Source organism: Cryptomeria japonica, chromosome 10 (assembly GCF_030272615.1).
Source record: "Cryptomeria japonica chromosome 10, Sugi_1.0, whole genome shotgun sequence".
Classification (NCBI taxonomy): Eukaryota; Viridiplantae; Streptophyta; class Pinopsida; order Cupressales; family Cupressaceae; genus Cryptomeria; species Cryptomeria japonica.
This window is the reverse complement of record NC_081414.1, coordinates 219244730-219263305: the sequence shown is the minus strand read 5'-3', so window position 1 is coordinate 219263305 and position 18576 is coordinate 219244730. Positions and strand designations below refer to the sequence as shown.

The following is an 18576-nucleotide window of genomic DNA, read 5'->3' as shown; positions in this document are numbered from 1 at the left end:
TCTAAGAGGAGGGCAGGGGGTGAATCGGAGTGGTAACTTTTAATTATTATTTTTGACTTGACCTAACCAAAATAAGAAATTTGAATATGCAGGGGAGCACATAACATTTCAGAGATAAATACAACTTAGAGATAGTAATAACTCATGTATGTAGGAGAGCACATAACATTTCAGAGATAAATACAACTTAGAGATAGTAATAACTCATGTCAAAAGCATCCCGTAACATTGTTCCATCAATGAATGAACAAGTTCGTTTATGCTTTATAAATGATTTTAAAGACAAATACATAACAATTCAGCTTTGAGAGAGGGCAAAACCAGAGATAAACACCTTAAAAAATTGGCATCTTTTGAACATACTAAAAGTATTAGAGCATTAACTTTAAGATCACAATAACATGTAACAACATGAAAGACAAAAGACAGCACATAACACATGCATTTCCTAAGTAGAAAAACCCTCATGGGGTATAAAAAAACCACTCGAAACCTATTTCTTTATTCAATCCAAAACGTCAACACTTTGCAATGGTGGAGTATTAACTCTACACCTCACATCAATATTCTTCACAACTTCAATGTCTAGATCTCTACTCAAGAACGATCCTACAACTGCATTATGCTTGCAATCCTAACACCACACTTGAATACAAAAACTGAATCTCAAAAAGAACCATTTCAAGAGTGACCGATTCAAAGATACCTATTTATGTCGACCAAAAGTCAAATAGAAAAAACATAAAACCTGTTTGATGCATATCCCTTTTAGCTTGAAATCCACCAATCAATTGTGCAACCATTGTAATCGAGCATATTGAAAACCCATAACAAGATTCCAGCAAAACATGTTGATTTTGAGAATGCGAAGACAGCACGGAGGCTAGGTTTCGGGCCTACCTAAAAAAAAATAGTCTATTTTCCCTATTCCTTTCAAATGACTTCAAAAATAATTTGCCAAAACAAAATGATCACTTAAGTCCGACAAGTGATAATAATATCATAAAAAACATGTGAATAACAAAATTCCACCGACACAATAATTGCCAGATCAAATGCCAAATAATGTTGTTCAAAACAATTTCACTGTTCACATACCAACAACACATCAATGAGTCCCGTGTGCAATGTCGTCATTGTATTTTACTATCAAAATATGCACTGCAAAAAGTCAACAAGCATATAGATCGATAAGTATGACAAGATGCTTTCGACTGTTCAAAAAGAAGTCGATGTAGTATATACTCAAGTAAGCATGTGTCTATACAACACCCAGATTGTATCATTGACTATGTTTTTTAATTAATTAATAATTAAAATATAATGAATGTTTATTTTTCAATTAATTATTAAACATAGTCAATGGTATAATATGGGTGCTGGATAGACGTTGCCCTCAAGTAAACCCAATATCATTAACTTCTTGCCAAGGTCAAAGTGCAATATTGATTAATCATGACAGTCGATGAACATGTGTCCCCATTGACCAAATAAGATAATAACACTTTATATATCAAGTGTTAAATGATCATAAGTATAGTAAACCATGTGAATCACTGAAACCAAGGAATAGAGAGACCATTAAAAACAATCATTGAATTACAATCATGTGGATACATTTCATAACCTGATACAGACTAGTATTGAACCTTGTTAGAATAATAACAAATTATGAGTCTGTTCTCAATAAGACCTTAATATTCTAACAAGAAGGTCCTTGCTAAAATACTAAGCCCTAATTAGGGAAAAAGATACGTAAGATATTATGTTCCAAACAAAGATAATACGTAGACTTGTATCAACTAATAAGAATATATAACCACAAGAAAGAGAGATAAAAGATCGAAACTGCCCTATACAAATGAGTATCAAAAAGATCATTTCAACAACAATAGATCAATACAATTTGTCACCTGCAGCGTAAAAGGAACCTGTCACTGATTCTGTCAAAAGAAGAGAAATGAGTATCAAAAAGATCATTTCAACAACAATAGATCAATACAATCTGTCACCTGCACCGTAAAAGGAACCTATCACTAATTCTGTCAAAAGAAGAGTGCACAACATTTGAAAGGAAAATAATTATGTCTGCACAAGAATCAAGTAGATAAAAACATCCATAATACATCAACTCTGAAGATGAGTATGCTAAGCATGCCATGGACAATTGAATCAAGTAACATAGTGCCAAAGTACCATGTGGCATGAGTCATTATGCCAAGGAGTGAAGCAAAGTATGTCAACCAACCATCAGTGTTGTCATCAAGGACAAATAAGCACAAAGAGAGAAAACAAAAAGTCAACAACAAATACAGATATAATAATGATTACATTCAACCAGGTCTGGTATTTGACAACCACTGCTACATATCATATAATTTGTGTCAAAAAAATAAATTTAATTTATGAATAATTTTATATAAATTCTTTTCTATTTAAATATTCTTATCAATTTAACCAATATTACATATTAAATATCAAAAATATTTTTTTTTAATAAAATAATGTGCAAATAATCAAATTGTAAATTGCTACATCCATCCTCTATACCCCATGGTCCTTGCATAGATTATACTTCTTACAATAGACTAAAAAATTTCTGTAAATGTTTCTTTCAAATGCTTATTATGAAACTATTTTATTTAAAATTGAATAACCAAAAGTTCCACAACCATCTACCTATACATTTCCCAATGGTATTTTCTTTCTTTCTCTTTAAAGACATATTTTTAAGTACCTAAACAAGAGCCAAACATATTAATTGTGTAAAACATTATTTTATAAAATGATTATATTATGAACAAATTTTATTGATAAATTAAAAATTAAAACATAATTGTATGAATTACAAAGTATATGCCTAAGCTTAATCAATGAGCAAGAAGATTGAAGCTAGAATAAAATGTAGATGCATCTAATTCTTGAAAAGAAATGAAGAACCTCTTCCTTTCAAAGAAATGAAATCACGATCCTTTCATTATTAATATGACATGGATATTTTATATAGATAAAAATCAATGCATATTTATAACGAACATTATACAATCATATATGTTACCTATTAATGTTAAGTGATAATAAGTTAATAATTACTAATAATTAATGTCAAAATCTTAAATATAAAGAATAAAATTGAAATAACATATATATGGTTTTAGTAAAGTATAGCATGCCAGTGCAAACTTTTTAAGCTGTACAATCCAAAAGTGAAAAAACTGTCACATAGACCATCAAATTCCAAGTCTCCATTCAGCTGTAAACAAGCATAGCTGTTAGACCAGCAAAACACTGGTTGAAACAAATACAAAGTAGCTACAACACCAAAAACATTCAGCTGTAGCAACTTAAATGAAATTGTATACCATACAAAGAACAATGCTATTCCATAGAAAGCAACCCAAAGCTTAGAAGTTTCAAGTCATCCCTTGTTCAGTCCAGCTGTCAGTAAGAGAGTGATCACCAGTGTTGCATTGACTGTATATTTTAACAACCACGTATTTTGTTAAATGTAGACAACCATACGCATGAACAAAATAAAAATAAAAGATCATTAATATTAAAAAAAATATTATTATCATTTATATGAATACAATTAATTCAATACTCAATACCTCACAAATATGTCACTAAATCCCTTTTAGTCTGACACCTCCACTTCACTATCCTTTGATAAATATCATCGCTCTTATGAGATCATCGTATGCAAATGTCTTACACTTATAAAAACCATAAATCGTAGTGAGATGTATATAATTATACAAATGTAAAATTTAAATTATACTATTCTTAATAGAGAGATTAACAATTACCTTTTTATATGAACAAATAAAACTAATTCAGCACGCATTAACTCTGGAAAATTTGACGGAAAGCCTCTACTATGCTGCCCTCTTCGCCCATCACTGACCATGCGTCTTCCACTTTTACCTTCACCCTGCTTTGGTTATTTTCGCTGTATGCCCAAATTTCGTCTGGGTCATATCGAAGCCCGGGGGGGCCTTGTGTGGAGACGCCCATCCATAACCATTTTCCCTCCGCCAATTCGGTATCAAAAGATCTTATGCCACAATCTATATGGATGTTTAAATAAGGATAAACACAATCTATAATAAAACATGTCAGACTGACATCCTCCAGCCACTTGATCAATTCTGCCATTGCATCTAATCCCCCTTCGGGATAGTCAAGAATAGAGACATTTGGCACTGCTACCCTCGTGCATATTATCACTTCGCTGGGCCATTTCTGCACATTGTTTGCAATTTGAGAGGGTGCACTAAATCAAATGAATAGATAATAATAAATAGACCCTCATATTTCTATTTCAACTATTTTCTATTACCTGTATGTTACTGATATATGGTTCAACATCTGATCTGTCCTTTGCTACGACTACCAGCCTCTCCAATCTTTGACAATGCTCCAGGTTGACTATAGACGGCACATTCAGGCAGGAATGTACCTCCAAATTCTCCAATCGTTCTAAGCCTTCTATTTCCTTCAATTTCTGGCACATTCTCAAATCAAGATATCTAAGAGAAATTAATTCTTCAAGACTTGGAAGCCTCTCTAACTCTGGACAGTCACTAATAGTCAGGCGCAACAGTTTTCTCAATCCTTCTAAACCTTCTACCTTTTTCAATTTGTGGCACATTTTCAAATCAAAAAATTGAAGAGAAGTTAAATCTTCAAGGCTTGGAAGCCCGTCTAATTGTGGACAGTCAATAATGTTCAGCTGATCCAATGATGTCAAACTTCCTAAACTTTCTATCTTCTTCAATTTGTGGCACATTTTCAAATCAAAATATTGAAGAGAAGTTGATTCATCAAGACTTGGAAGCCTATCTAGTTCTGGACAGTCACTAATTTTCAAGGTCTTCAGTGATCTCAAACCACCTAAACCTTCTATCTTCTCCAATTCTGGATAGTCACTAATTTCCAAGGTCTCCAGTGATCTCAAACCACCTAAATCTTCTATCTTCTCCATTTTGTGGCATTTTTTCAACTGAATTATTCTTAGGGAAGTGATTTCTGAAAGACCGGGAAGTGCCTCCAACCCTTGACAGTCAGTTATCTTCAACACCTCCAGTGATTTCAAACACCTAAAACTTTCTATCTTCTCAAATTTGATACATTTTTGCAATTCAAATTTCATTAGAGATGTAAAGTTTGCAAGACTTGTATACCAGCTATTTTCTTCACCTTGCTGCTACCTTTCAATGTGAAATTTTCTAAAGACACTAATTCTGCAAAACATGGAAGCCCGTCTAACTCTGTACAGTTCTCTATCTTCAACTCCTCAAGTTTTTTCAAGCAACGCACACCTCTGATGTCCTTCAGAACATTACATTGACTAGCAGACACGCTCTTCAATGTTGCTGGCAGGGTTTCCACGTCCCTTAAATCCTTATTATTGCCTAGGCGAAGAGTCTCAAGAAAGGGACAACTATCTTCACTAATTGAAATCTTGGACACTTCCGTGCTCCATAAACTTATTGTCTTGAGCATGCACCCTAACCCAAAACTCAACTCGCTGATTGGAGTATCTGTTATTTCTAGACTTTGAAGATGGATAAATGATATTGATAAACACTTCACTCCTGAACCGTATATAACCAAATCCTTTAAGCATTTAAGATGTTGGAGCGAATCTGATAAAGATTCCAATTTCTTACAAAGCCTTACTTCAATTTTGTTTAAGGGGGACGAATTTCCAAGAGAGCTTGGCAGGGTTTCCAAGAACTCACCTCCTATTGCCAACTCGGTTAACTTGGTAAGATGAAAGATGTTACTTGGCAGTTGCTTCAGGCCGGTTCCTTTTAAATAGAGATTTGTTAAGGAAGCCACTTCTGGAAGGCGCAACTCTTCTAATTTCTTGCACCAAGTAAGATTCAAATACCTGAGCTTTCTCATGTTTTCCACTACGTCCGACTTGATGATGAGCTCACCGCAGTTCTCTAAATTAAGATGTTCCAGACGTGTCAGCTTCTTAAAAGAATCTGGTAACATCTTCAATGCGGTGCAACCATTCAAATTCAGGTGTTTCAGATTTGTCAACTCGCCGAAATTTCTCGGCAGGGATGACAGATTTGCACAACTTCGTATCTCCACGTGCTCCAGTGATTGGAGATTACAAAATTCTTGTGGAAGGGCGCTCAACCAACTTAAATGATACGGACGAATTATTATCTTTTTCAGATTCTTGAGACATCCTATTGACCTTGGAAATTCCCGCAATCTTTCGCACTTCTCTATAACCAACTCTTTTAGATGCACAGGAGCCTGCAGCCAATTTTTGATACAATTAAGATAGGATAAATCAAAAAAATTATGACAAACATTTTAAATGAACCATTAAGCACGGTACTTACATCCGTATCGTGTTCCCACAAATTTTCTAAGCTCCAACTGCTGAAAATTTTCAAAATTTTTAATTTTTTCAAAGATGGAAGATTTCTGTGCTTAAATTCAACACATTGAAACCAGACGAGCTCTCCTGATATTTCACCAAGTTCCTGATTAATGAAATCTCCATGACCAACAAAAACCTTCAATCCAAGGGAAGATAGGGCGACACTACGCTCTCCTAAGCTTGTGCATATTCTGATATTCCCTTGTCCAAGGTAACAATTGTCATCAATTGCATTTACCAAACCTCGGATTTGTATTGCTTCCTGAACAGTCAAAAGCAAAAATAAGAAACTCTTGAAAGTAATAGAACTTGCCAGAAGGCAGGCTCAAGGAGGAGCTGATTCCTACGCCATGAAAGAATGCAGTGTTTTTACCTGTTGAGAGTGAATCTGGATACACTGCTGTGGAGACCAAAGTCGATAAGGTGCCTGTCGGTTTGCAACTTCCCTTCCCAAATCCCTCAAATGATCATGCATTCTTATCTCTCCACCATCCTCTATCTCAACAAGACACTTATTGAAAAGCTTTTCCCAACCATGCAGGCCACTCCACCCCGATCCGTCCCATATTGCAATGGCCACACTTTTCCTCTCTCCAATGAAGAAGCACGCTGCATCCAAGAACATCTCTTTCTCTTCATCGTCAAGGGCATCATAGCTCACTTTGAGCCTCCATTTGATGTCGGCCGGCAATATTCTGGAAATTTTATTTAATTGAGACTGCCAATAATCTTTACGAGATCTGCCATATAGCTGTGCCCCTAAGACCTTGAGTGACAAAGGCAGACCTTTGCAAGCATTTAAGAACTTCTCAACAAGATCCTCGAATCCTGGCAGTGGAGTGGGTTGTAAGAATGCGTGCCAACAAAAGAGCTGCTTGGCATGAATGGAATTGAGAGGTCTCATTTCATAAACTGCAGAGATACCCCATGCTATAAGAACATCCAGCTCGCGTGTGGTAACAACAATCAAACTTCGTTGTCCAAGTTTCTCCCGTGCTGGCAACAGAGCATCAAATTGATCTGTATGATCCACATCATCTAAAATGATAAGGACAGATACAGATCTCAAACGGCTTTCAAGAATCCCTTTGCCTATGTCTACATTGTCAAAGGATTCGTCCTTGAAATCAAGGTCCTCCAGAAGCCTTTTCTGTTTCTCAACCATCAGCCCTTTTCCTGCAGCATCTCGAAGATCAAAAAGGAAACTTGACCTATCCATGACTGAGCGTCTGTCATTAAATATTTTCTTTGCGAGGGTGGTTTTGCCGGAGCCACCCATGCCCCATATACCTACAATTTGTATCAAGCCACCAGATTGAAGTCTAATTTTTTCAAAGTTATGCACAGCTTCATCTATACCCACCGGATGCTTGGCAACCTCTAATGGCACCTTGTTCATTTCTCTCAACACACAATTCACCACATTCTTCACCACCCTCTGCTCGTCCCTGAACATATGAATCACTAGTCAATAATGAAACAAATTAAGAATAAAACGAAATGAAATGCATGCTAGAAGGATTTGAAAAGATAAAGCATCGGTCATGCTTTTAATTTGACTGTCATCAATGTTGTCAAGCAATTTTTTAGTGACTTTTTTTTTATTAACTTATTGCGCTTCATACAAAGACGGATAATTTGAAGACATGCATGATCAACGGCTTCATGTAATTTCAATAGTTTCCTTTCCTCGCAGTTTTCAACAGTTTCCTTTGTTTGCATAATAATCTACATGTATGCGGAGTTTTTAATTTGTTTTTTCTTGTGTTTCTCTAGTTTAGTTCTTGCTTTTTTCTATTAATAAGCTCCAGCAACCCATACTGAACCGATGTTAATCTTATTGTTAAGAATGTGAAGTCTAATAGTCATGATTTATTTATTTTTTTTTTTCTTCTCTCCACTCTTTATTTCATAGTTGTATATGAAATACAGTTCATTCATTGGTGTATTAGATATTGATTAATAAAAGAAATTCTCTCCTTTAAAAAAAATACTTTTATGATGAACCATTGTTTTGTCTGGCTTAATTATTTTCCTCCAAATTCTTTTATTCGTATTTTATTATTTACAAAAGATCACATGACGACTTCACATTCCGAACACTTATAACATACGCTAAATTTCTTTTAGTCAATTCTGCAGAACCGCTGTTAAATATAAAACTCGTTGGTATTGATTTTTATGTACTCTGTTATGGGGATGAATAAAACAGAACATTTCATTGATTCATCAGCAAATACAGGTTTTTTTTTCTCACAACAGCGTCTTTTTTTTTTTTATTCTTGGTATAATGTCTAGTCTGTTAGAGCTTTCCAGTTTTATCTTTCATACCTGTGGTGCTCGTTTAACTGCCACTTCTGCGTGTGTATAATGCTTTGGAAAAATGGCTACATAAATTGAAGCACTAGCAAAAAGCTCTAGGCAATCAATCACCAAGGTTCAATTCACATTTGGTAAAAACAGTCATAGTTTTTTTTGGCATCGTGGTAATTGCACACAAAAGTTAGGAAGAAAGAGCATTTACAATCTTTTGCAGTTACTGAAAATTAGAGCTATTAGAAAGAATGGAATTTCTAGTCTTCGAATGGAAGTCAAAGATTCTACTTCAGCTCATGGCAATAGAGGTTGAACCAAATTCTACAGCTGAAAAGGCCAAATATTTTGTAGATCCAAGATCCAAGTAGTTTTGAAAACATTCAAAACTTCTTCACAAAGTTCAAGGCCTTATTACTCCAATTGAAAGGATGCAGAATTGACAAATCAAAGCAAGCTTGTACCGAATGGTAATGGCAATAAAGGTTGAACCAAATTTTGTTGTTGAAAAATCCAAATATTTGGTACATCCAATTAGTATTGAAAACTTTCAAGACTTATTCCTAAAGTTGAAGGAGCTGAAAGAATGCAGAATTGAATTGTCAAATTCAAGTAAGAAAACAAATTAGTTCTTGCTATTCTATCATAATTGAGTCTAGAATATGCTTATCTCTCCTTTTTTCACACAATTGGACTTACAAGAGGAGCAACTTGGAAGATGGCCACACTCATGCTTTTATTGAGACTCTAATACATGAGCAAGATAAGCTCATAAAGATGGGTACACCAAAAAAGTTCAAAGCTCATGCACTTATTGTTGGAAGTGGAAACACTCTGAGAGGGGGGGGGGGTGAATCAGAGTGTTACAAATTTTAACAAGCAATACTTTTATGAACTTGACAATTTTAATTCACAATATGCACAGATGACTAAGACTTAACACCTTGATGAAATCCTTTAATGAAGCATGAAATATACAATAGAACCAACTGAAACACCTGATTCAGACTTTTCAAAAATAAGAATGGTATTGAATCTTTTACACAAACATGAAACATCTAAATGAGTACTGCAAAGATTTCATTACATAAACTCAACAAAACAGAGTATGAAATAAAGAGAGCCAAAGATATGAACGTATCAGAGCATTAACTAGTAAAACAAAATGAGACAAGACAATGCACATAACACCATAGTTTTCATGAGTGGAAAACCCTCCTGGGGTAGAAAAACCACTCGGTAAGATCCCTTATATTAATTCAAAGAGCACCAACTCAGTTCACAAGTTTTAGAAACCACAAGGCCTCAAGGAGCACCAACCCCTCTTCTTATCCAATAAACATTTCAACTCGAGCTACAGCCACTGGTGATTTTATGCATGCACTTAAATCTTGCAGTCACAAAACCATCAGGGATTGGAGCGAGAATATTTTACCAGTCTGTACAGATGATTCTTTCAAAAAAATTTGCAACAATATTCTTCAAGGATTTGAATCATAATATAAATGAAATCAACACTATCAGAGAGAAAAAATTCAATCTCTGAACAAAATAGTTTCAAACAATAAAGCCTCATGTACTCTGCAACAAAACAGAGTATTGATTCTCAAAACCCTCGACTATCTCTGGTAAACTACAGCACTTCTTTTCTTTTTAACAAATGCTATGTCTTTCACTTTATTCACACTCCTCTCTCTATTTTTCCTCCTCTAAACTGTTCTGTATAAAACTATTTTATACCCAAACAAAAACACCAAATGTTCTTCCAGAATAACCCTCGTATAGGGTTACCAAAATCTTACAGGAATTGCAAACTGAAAAACAAATAACCGTTTTTAACTGTGCAACGGAAAGGAAAAAAAACTGAAGATGCTTGATTTCCCAATCATGAAAAACAAAAATAAAGCATGAATAGTTTCCTTATTTTCATTTTGCATAACTGAAAAACCTGATTCGAAACAAAATCTACATCTTTTAATCATATGATCAAGAATAATACCTGTGAAACGCAACCTTATTAATAACTGAAAACAAACTAACCAACAAACCATTAAGCTCCCGGTTAAGACCATTTTTGCTTCATTCTTTTTAACTGAACAAACTGATTCGAGCTCCTTAGCTACAGTGGCGGCTGCGTCTCTCATGGCGTTAGGGTTTGTGACGGACTCCAAACAAGTTCAAAAATAAAATGAAACGCAAAACATCTCTCGAAAACCTTTTTCACAAAAATGTATTTTGAAGTATATGTTGTTTGTCCGTAGATAAATTAAACATAATTTAAACCAAAGATGTTGTTTCAATAAATGCCAAGTCAGGTTATTCACTGCATCCGTGTCACCCGTCTGGCTCGAGAGAAAGATGTTTTAAACACATAACACGTCAGCCAAGTCAATGTGTCCGTGTCACTAAACTGGCCCATGAGAAGGACATTTTAAATAAATAACCACATGCTTATTAAAAATATGAAACTTAACCAACACAGCTTCCTTTTTTTTACTTTCTTGTCATCGAGGACAAAAGTACCAAAGAGCAACACTTATGTGCATGCAAGTGGGAAGAACAATCAACAATCCAATCTAACAATCCAAAGGCAAAGGGAAGAAGAACAAGATCCAAGAAAAGGAGGCAATCTCAAACCTCCAGGGCAAAAGGGGGAAATAAAAGTGCAGCTATTGCAATCATAGTTACCATCTAGAAACATCATGCATGAAGAGACCATTAACCTCAGGGCACTAACACTTCAACAAAATAATCTTGGTAAATATTCCACAAAATGCTAAGAAGCAACAAAATTAATCTTGGTAAATAATCCGCAAAGTGCCAAGAAGCAACAGAAGAAAAAGCACAAAAAAACAAGAGGTAATGCACATACATTAATTGCTATTCATTTTTTTCAAATGGATCATAGAGCTTCACATCATATCAATATGGCACCCACAAAAGATGCTCTCTTTTCATCCACACACCAATCTCTAGGTGGTTTCTTAATTCAAGATGGATTCATATATGGATTCATATATGGGTATGTTCTCTTCATAGGAGCCTTGCACTTTATCACACATCTTGATGGGTAATAATACTTATATTAGTGTCACTGAAAGGAATCCAATTTCTAAAAGACATCCACCATAGAGATCATTGAAGTTAGTAGTGTTGATCATGCATCTTGATTGAATGAGTTCTCTAAGTTTGCTCCCATTGATCCTTTTAACCCTTAATTCCTCTAATTGAATGTAACTTAACTTTAACCATACAATTAATTCCTACCTACAACTTGAACCTTAATCTATCCTTAATTGAACCCTAATCCTAATTGAATTCTAAAGAAAACCCTATCCCTAAATGAACTTCAATCCTATCTAAGCCTAATCCTAATGGAATTGAATCATAACCCTAATTCTAAGCCTAATTGAACTCTAATATTAACCCTAACTATAATTAAAACCTTACCATAATTATTTTCTAACCTTAACAATATCCCTAATCTAGACCTAATTTAACCTCTATGCTAACATAGCCTGAACCCTAATGGTATGTTAACCCTAATGATACGTGAACCCTAACCTTAAAATAAAGCTTTATATAATCCTAACCTCACACCATGCTTTATCCTTAATCCATAACCTATTTGAATCAAAACACTAACTCTAACCCTTATAAAACCAATGATAACTTTAAGAAACTCCCTCTCAAAAAATTATATAAAACCTTGGCAAATATTTAATTTTTCTTGTTAAATAATAATGTTTAACCTTAATTCTAAATCTAATCTTACCATAATTGAAACCTAACCATAACATATCCCTAAACTTATCTCTAACCCTAATCCTAATTGAACTCTAATACTAATTTAACCCTAACACTAATGTACTTGAATCATAACTCTAATTGAACTCTAGCCCTAAAAGTAATTGAACCCTTGCAATAACCTAACAATTATTAAACTCTATCTTGAACTTGAACCATAAACCCAACCTAACCTTGACCCTTCACTAATATTTATGCTAACATAATCCATAACCCTAATTAAACCTTAATAGAAACCAAGCTTTATTATATAACCCTAACCCTAACACAATGCTTTATCCTTAAACCCTAACACTAACTCTTACCCTACTTTAACCATAATTTAATGGTAATATTAACCCTAATCCTAATTGAGCCCTAGACCTAGCCCTAACCCTAACCCTAACACTAATTCCAAATGAACCTCAATCCTTACCCCAACCATTGTCTAAGAATAATAATCCTAACTGTAACCTTCCCTAAACCTGATCTTACCATGATTGAAACCTAACCATAACCTAAACATAAACTTAACTTTAATGCTAGAATTAAACCCTACCTCCAACTTTAACCTCAATCTCACTACAATTAAACCCTGGCCATAATCAAACCCTAACTATAGCAAACTCTAATCATACTCATACATTATCACTAACCATAATAAAACACTAATCATAATCAAACCCTAATCTAACCATACTTAAATCCTATCTCCAACTTGAACCCTAATCTAATGATAATTGAACCCTTTTGGAACCTCAACCCTAACCCTAATTGTGCTTAAACCATAATTGTTTAATGTTTTCCATGTTGAACCACAACTACTATTGGATTATACATATTTAAATTTATAATATATGTAAAACATACCAAGAAATATCCTTCTGGAAGCACTACTTTTATTATGTTTCACTCTTAACTCTAATAGACACCTCAAAAAAGATATTTCTTGATATATTTTATATATTATAAAATTGAATAAATATAAGCTAGTTATTTATGTGATATATGTGTATGTGTGAACGATAATATATATATATATATACATCCCCGTCCGTTTCTTATAGTCAACTTTTACCTATATCCCATTTCTCTTCGTGTTATTGTTGTCGTTGAGATTTCCGTTTTTCATTTCTGGTAATGTAGTCAAGGGCTCATTTACAAACAGTATGTTGTAGTTTGTTTAACAGATTTATAGGGAAATTCTGTCTCCAGCTGTATAAATAAGTATTATTTGATCACTAAGAAATGCATCAAATTCCTCTGTTCTGTCTTTTTTTTAATTTCTACTGTTTTGTTTTTCTCATTGGAGAGGACGTGCTGTACGGAATAAACTTGTCCAGATGCAGCAGGAGCAGTGTTGGTATATGATGCTTCGTATCATCTACTGCAAGCTGCTACGCGTCATCTACTGCAAGCTTCCAGTTTTTATTTCAGTTTCAAGTTTGTGTTTATAATTTTCCAAAGAAATAAAACAACAAACTGTATTTGTTTTCTTTATTTTCTTTGGCAGGGTTTCTTTTCGAGTCTGCGAACTCTTATTATGTTTTTCAGTTATAAAAACTTTTTATTGAGCATTGTTTTTATGAGAAGCTGCTCTACTAGTTCTCTAATTAGTTTTATGCAGAATTATTTTGGCTCTGCTGTAGTAGTTCTTCTTTCATATCATATCATCTATATATATATACTGTTTTACAATCTTCAAGCAGGTGGGCGGTTCTTAGGCCATTAGAAGCGTTTTAGGTCATACTTAGCTTCTCCAGCAATTTTAGAAGAGGCTGCCATTAGGTACATATTGAAACAAAGAAGAATGCTAGTAAAAATGACACGATATTTGAAATGCTTTCCAGGCTAAGACTGGTGCTCTTCTGGAAATTGAGGTAGACAAAAACAAGAAATGCAAAGTGCAGAAATGCCTGAAAGAAAAGACAGAGTTGAATGACATATTAACAAAGAGGGAAGTAGTGAGCAAACTGCATAGGAAAGAATGCGTGCATAACATTTGTGCAGGAAAAGTGCAGGTAAAGAATGCAGAAGAATACTGTCGATTCTATAATGAATAATCCATAAGCACAACAAGATAAATGCAGTATTAAAGCACTGCTAGACCACCAACAAATTTATCAGTTCTGCCTCATAAACTACCTTGATAAAACATCAAATATTTCTGTCTCATTCAGCAACTTGTTTTTTAATTCATTTGGGGAAATTGGCAAGGTATCATTTTTCACTGGAAATGACTCCCTTTTACTTGGAATTCGTTAGTTTTCTAGCTCATCTCTCTGTTTTTCTCTCGTTTGACAAGCATTACAGATTTATTTGGCAAACCAAAATAAAGAAACAATTAACTGATCACAGATACATCAACAAACAAAAGGACGAGAAAACCCCCAAAGCAACGTTAAGAAGATTCTGATAAGCTAACTGCAGGAGGAATATTAAAGCGTACTTACTCCTGTTTCGTAATGATGTCGCCAGTAAAAAAGGAGGCTTCATGGAGTGCCCATTTCCACTGTTGAAGCTGTTCCGAACTGTATCTTCTCTTCATTTCATAGTTAGAGAAGGCATCTGCATATATTCCTTTTCCTTGAATCGCCCATCTTAAAGTAGACGGGTCAACATAATAGAAAACTGGAATAATTTTGGTGCCGGTTTTCACCATAAATGCCAACTCGGCCAAACACCAGGGGGATTGTGCATAATGCTCAGAAAAAATAGCTATATGAAGTTCAGCACTAAGCATGGCTTCTTCTAAAGTTTTAGGAAAGAAATCTCCAAGTTTCAGCTCATCTTTGTCTAAAAATACTCTAAGTCCAGTAGAATGTAAGGAGTTGTAGATAGCCTTTGCCACCGTGTGTTTAGAATCTCCTCCATGATGATTAATAAAAACATCATAGGGCAGGTGTTTCGTTCCGGATGAGGATGCAGTATAAGTAGAAGCAGGAGTAGGTGGAGCGATTTTTAGGCTATCAAAAGCATTTACTGTAGGATACACTTGTTGGTCGGATGCAGCAGGATCTGGCAGGATAACTCTTAGGCCATCAAAAGCATTGTGAGGGCCATACTTGGATTGTCTAGCACTGTTTGAAGAGGTTGCCATTAGCTACAGATTCAAACAAAAAAGAATGCTGAAAAAAGTACCTTGGTGTTTGAAATGCTATACTGACAGAAGCTAAAGCTTCGCTACAAACTTAAGCAGACAGACAAAAGGTAAACAGATAAGGCTGTTTTTATGCAGATATGCCTGAAAGATGATAATGGAGTAGGGGAAAGGACCCAGTAGTTGAGCATGTTCCAATTGTTGTGAGGGTTGTTGATACCTTTTGTTCCAAAAATTGAACAAATAAAACCTATTGTTTGAAACAAAAAATATCAATTTTTGTTAGGAAATGTACCAACAGTTGTTAGGAAATGTACCAATAGTTGTTAAGAAATGTACTAATATTGTAAAAAGTAACCAATCAGGTGATGCCACATCGGCTGCACAACTATTGGGGTCTCTTTTGCACGCCTATTGGTCTCACTTTTTTGGGGGGCTGTTTTGGACACCTTGGCAAAAAGCATGCTGATGTGGCATCATATTTGATGATGTGGCCCTGAAACCTTAGTTATAAGCAGGGGACTTGCCAAGTAAGCTGCTGTAAAAAAATCGGAGTGATTCGAAATTTCCAAGTAGGATTTTGAGAAGCGTGAAGTTAGGGTGCACGACTACTAGGTCCTTTCCCCTAATGTAGAGCACACGGAAACAAGCAAAGAATTGAGTGGACAATATTTGTGCAGGGAAAAACGGAAACGAGCAGAGAATTATGTGGACAATATTTGTGCGGGAAAAGCGCAAGGTGTATGAAAGGGCAATGGCTACGCAGCGGACAAAACGGCCCGCCCATGCCATGCCTTCCCATCCCCATCCCCCATGCCATCACCGTCCACTCAAACGGTCCGATCAAAATGGTTTTAATTTTGTTTTTTTATATGAATTTTTAAATACGTATATAATATTTTTTATTGTTAAGTAATTTAAACATTATAATCTGTCACATCCAGTCCTGCTCACTCCGGCTTTTATTTTTGTTTTTTTCAATTATTATGATTTTCTAGGGAATGGAGATGTCTCGCTTGCTGTGCGGACTACTCCATGCATTGAAATTTTTATGTTAGTTTTATTTGTTCATTTTTATTTGAAGTTTTTTATATGTTTATATTATTATTTTATTTGTTTTTTTATATGAATTTTTAAATATGTATATAATATTTTTTATTGTTAAGTAATCTGTCACATCCAGTCCTGCTCACTCCGGCTTTTACTTTTGTTTTTTTCAATTATTATGATTTTCTCGGGAATGGAGATGTCTCGCTTGTTGTGCGGACTACTCCATGCATTGAAAAGGAAGGAGAGTATTGAAAAGGAAGGAGGATTTTTTATGCTAGTTTTATTTGTTCATTTTTATTTGAAGTTTTTTATATGTTTATATTATTATTTTATTTGTTTTTTTATATAAATTTTTAAATATGTATATAATATTTTTTATTGTTAAGTAATTTAAACATTATAATCTGTCACATCCAATCCTGCCCACTCCGGCTTTTACTTTTGTTTTTTTCAATTATTATGTTTTTATTTTTTAAAAGTTATAATGAGTAAAATAATAAATATTATAAATAATGAATTATATATTTAATTTTTTATAATAATTTATATGTTTAAATTTCAATTTTATAATTTTTTATTTATTTTAATATATATATATATATAAGTAAATAAAAGTTTATTTTTTCTAAATATTTATTTATTTCTTATGTTAAAATAGTTTATATTATCTAATTAAGTTATATATCATGAATGTTAAAACTTAGTTATATGCGAAGATCACTTACTTATTTTTTATTTTAAGAAACTTTTATTTTCTATGTTAAGTAATTTTGATTTTTATATGTTAAAATCATTTTGTTATTTCTTATATTAAAATCATATAGTATTTCTTATTATTGATTAAAACCATACAAGCTATTTGGATTATTAGCTATCTAGCATCCATTTTGGTATTTATATTCTTCCAACCGAAAAAAATGAAAAAATTTATATGTTTATATTATTGTTTTATTTGTTTTTTTTATATGAATTTTTAAATGTGTATATAATATTTTTTATAGTTATATTTTTTTGATAAATATGATATAGAATATTTTTCACATGTTATTTTCTTATTGTGTAAATAAATATGCATAATTTTTAAATAAATAGATTTATTAAATTATAATGTTTAAATTTTTAAGGAAACTTTTTAAAGAAATAATTTTAAAATTTACTATAACTTATAATACTTCAATTTTAAGTAGATCTATAAAATTAATTTTAAGTAGATCTATAAAATTAATTTTAAGTAAATTTTTATAGTAATTTTTTTTCATAATTGTTTATTTTTATAACATCTTTGAAATTTAATAAACAATCATAAATAAATATTTTAATTAAAATTAGAGTTCAATTAGGGTTTACTTATGATTCAAGTTATGTCAATTTTATGGTTCAAATAGGATTAGAGTTACCATAATTTTATGGTTCAAATAGGATTAGAGTTACTTAAAACTTAAACATTATAATTTTTATGGTAACTCTAATTATATTTGAACCCTAAAATTGACCCTAACCCTAAGATATATCAAATAATGGTAATCCCAACTTGAATCATAATTAAACCCTAATTGAACTCTTACTTTAAAATATAACCATAGTTGACTTTATCTATTGTATATAGTAATTTTTTTTTCATAATTGTTTATTAAATTTAAAATATGTTTTAAAAATAAACAATTATGAAAAAAAAATTACTAGAAAAATTTACTTAAAATTTAAGCATTTTAAGTTTAAGTAAATTTTTGTAATTATATTTTAAGTTTAAGTAAATTTTAAAATTATTTATTTTATAGATTTGCTTAAAATTTAAACATTATAATTTAATAAATCTATTAAATAAATAATATTATAACAATAAAAAATATTATATACACATTTAAAAATTCGTATAAAAAAATAAATAAAATAATAATATAAACATATAATAAAC

The 18576-nt window shown here is 32.9% G+C and overlaps 1 protein-coding gene across 1 annotated transcript; it reads right to left on the bottom strand.

The window, feature by feature from the left end:
* Window positions 1–3120: 3120 nt before the first annotated feature.
* LOC131034860 (disease resistance protein RPV1) lies at window positions 3121–15770 on the bottom strand. Its single transcript, XM_059213292.1, is given in 7 exon segments — window positions 3121–3474; window positions 3612–4245; window positions 4343–5155; window positions 5158–6282; window positions 6372–6674; window positions 6786–7860; window positions 14965–15770. Coding segments are annotated over 6 exon segments (4362 nt in total). The 5' UTR covers window positions 15612–15770; the 3' UTR covers window positions 3121–3474; window positions 3612–3846.
* Window positions 15771–18576: the final 2806 nt, after the last annotated feature.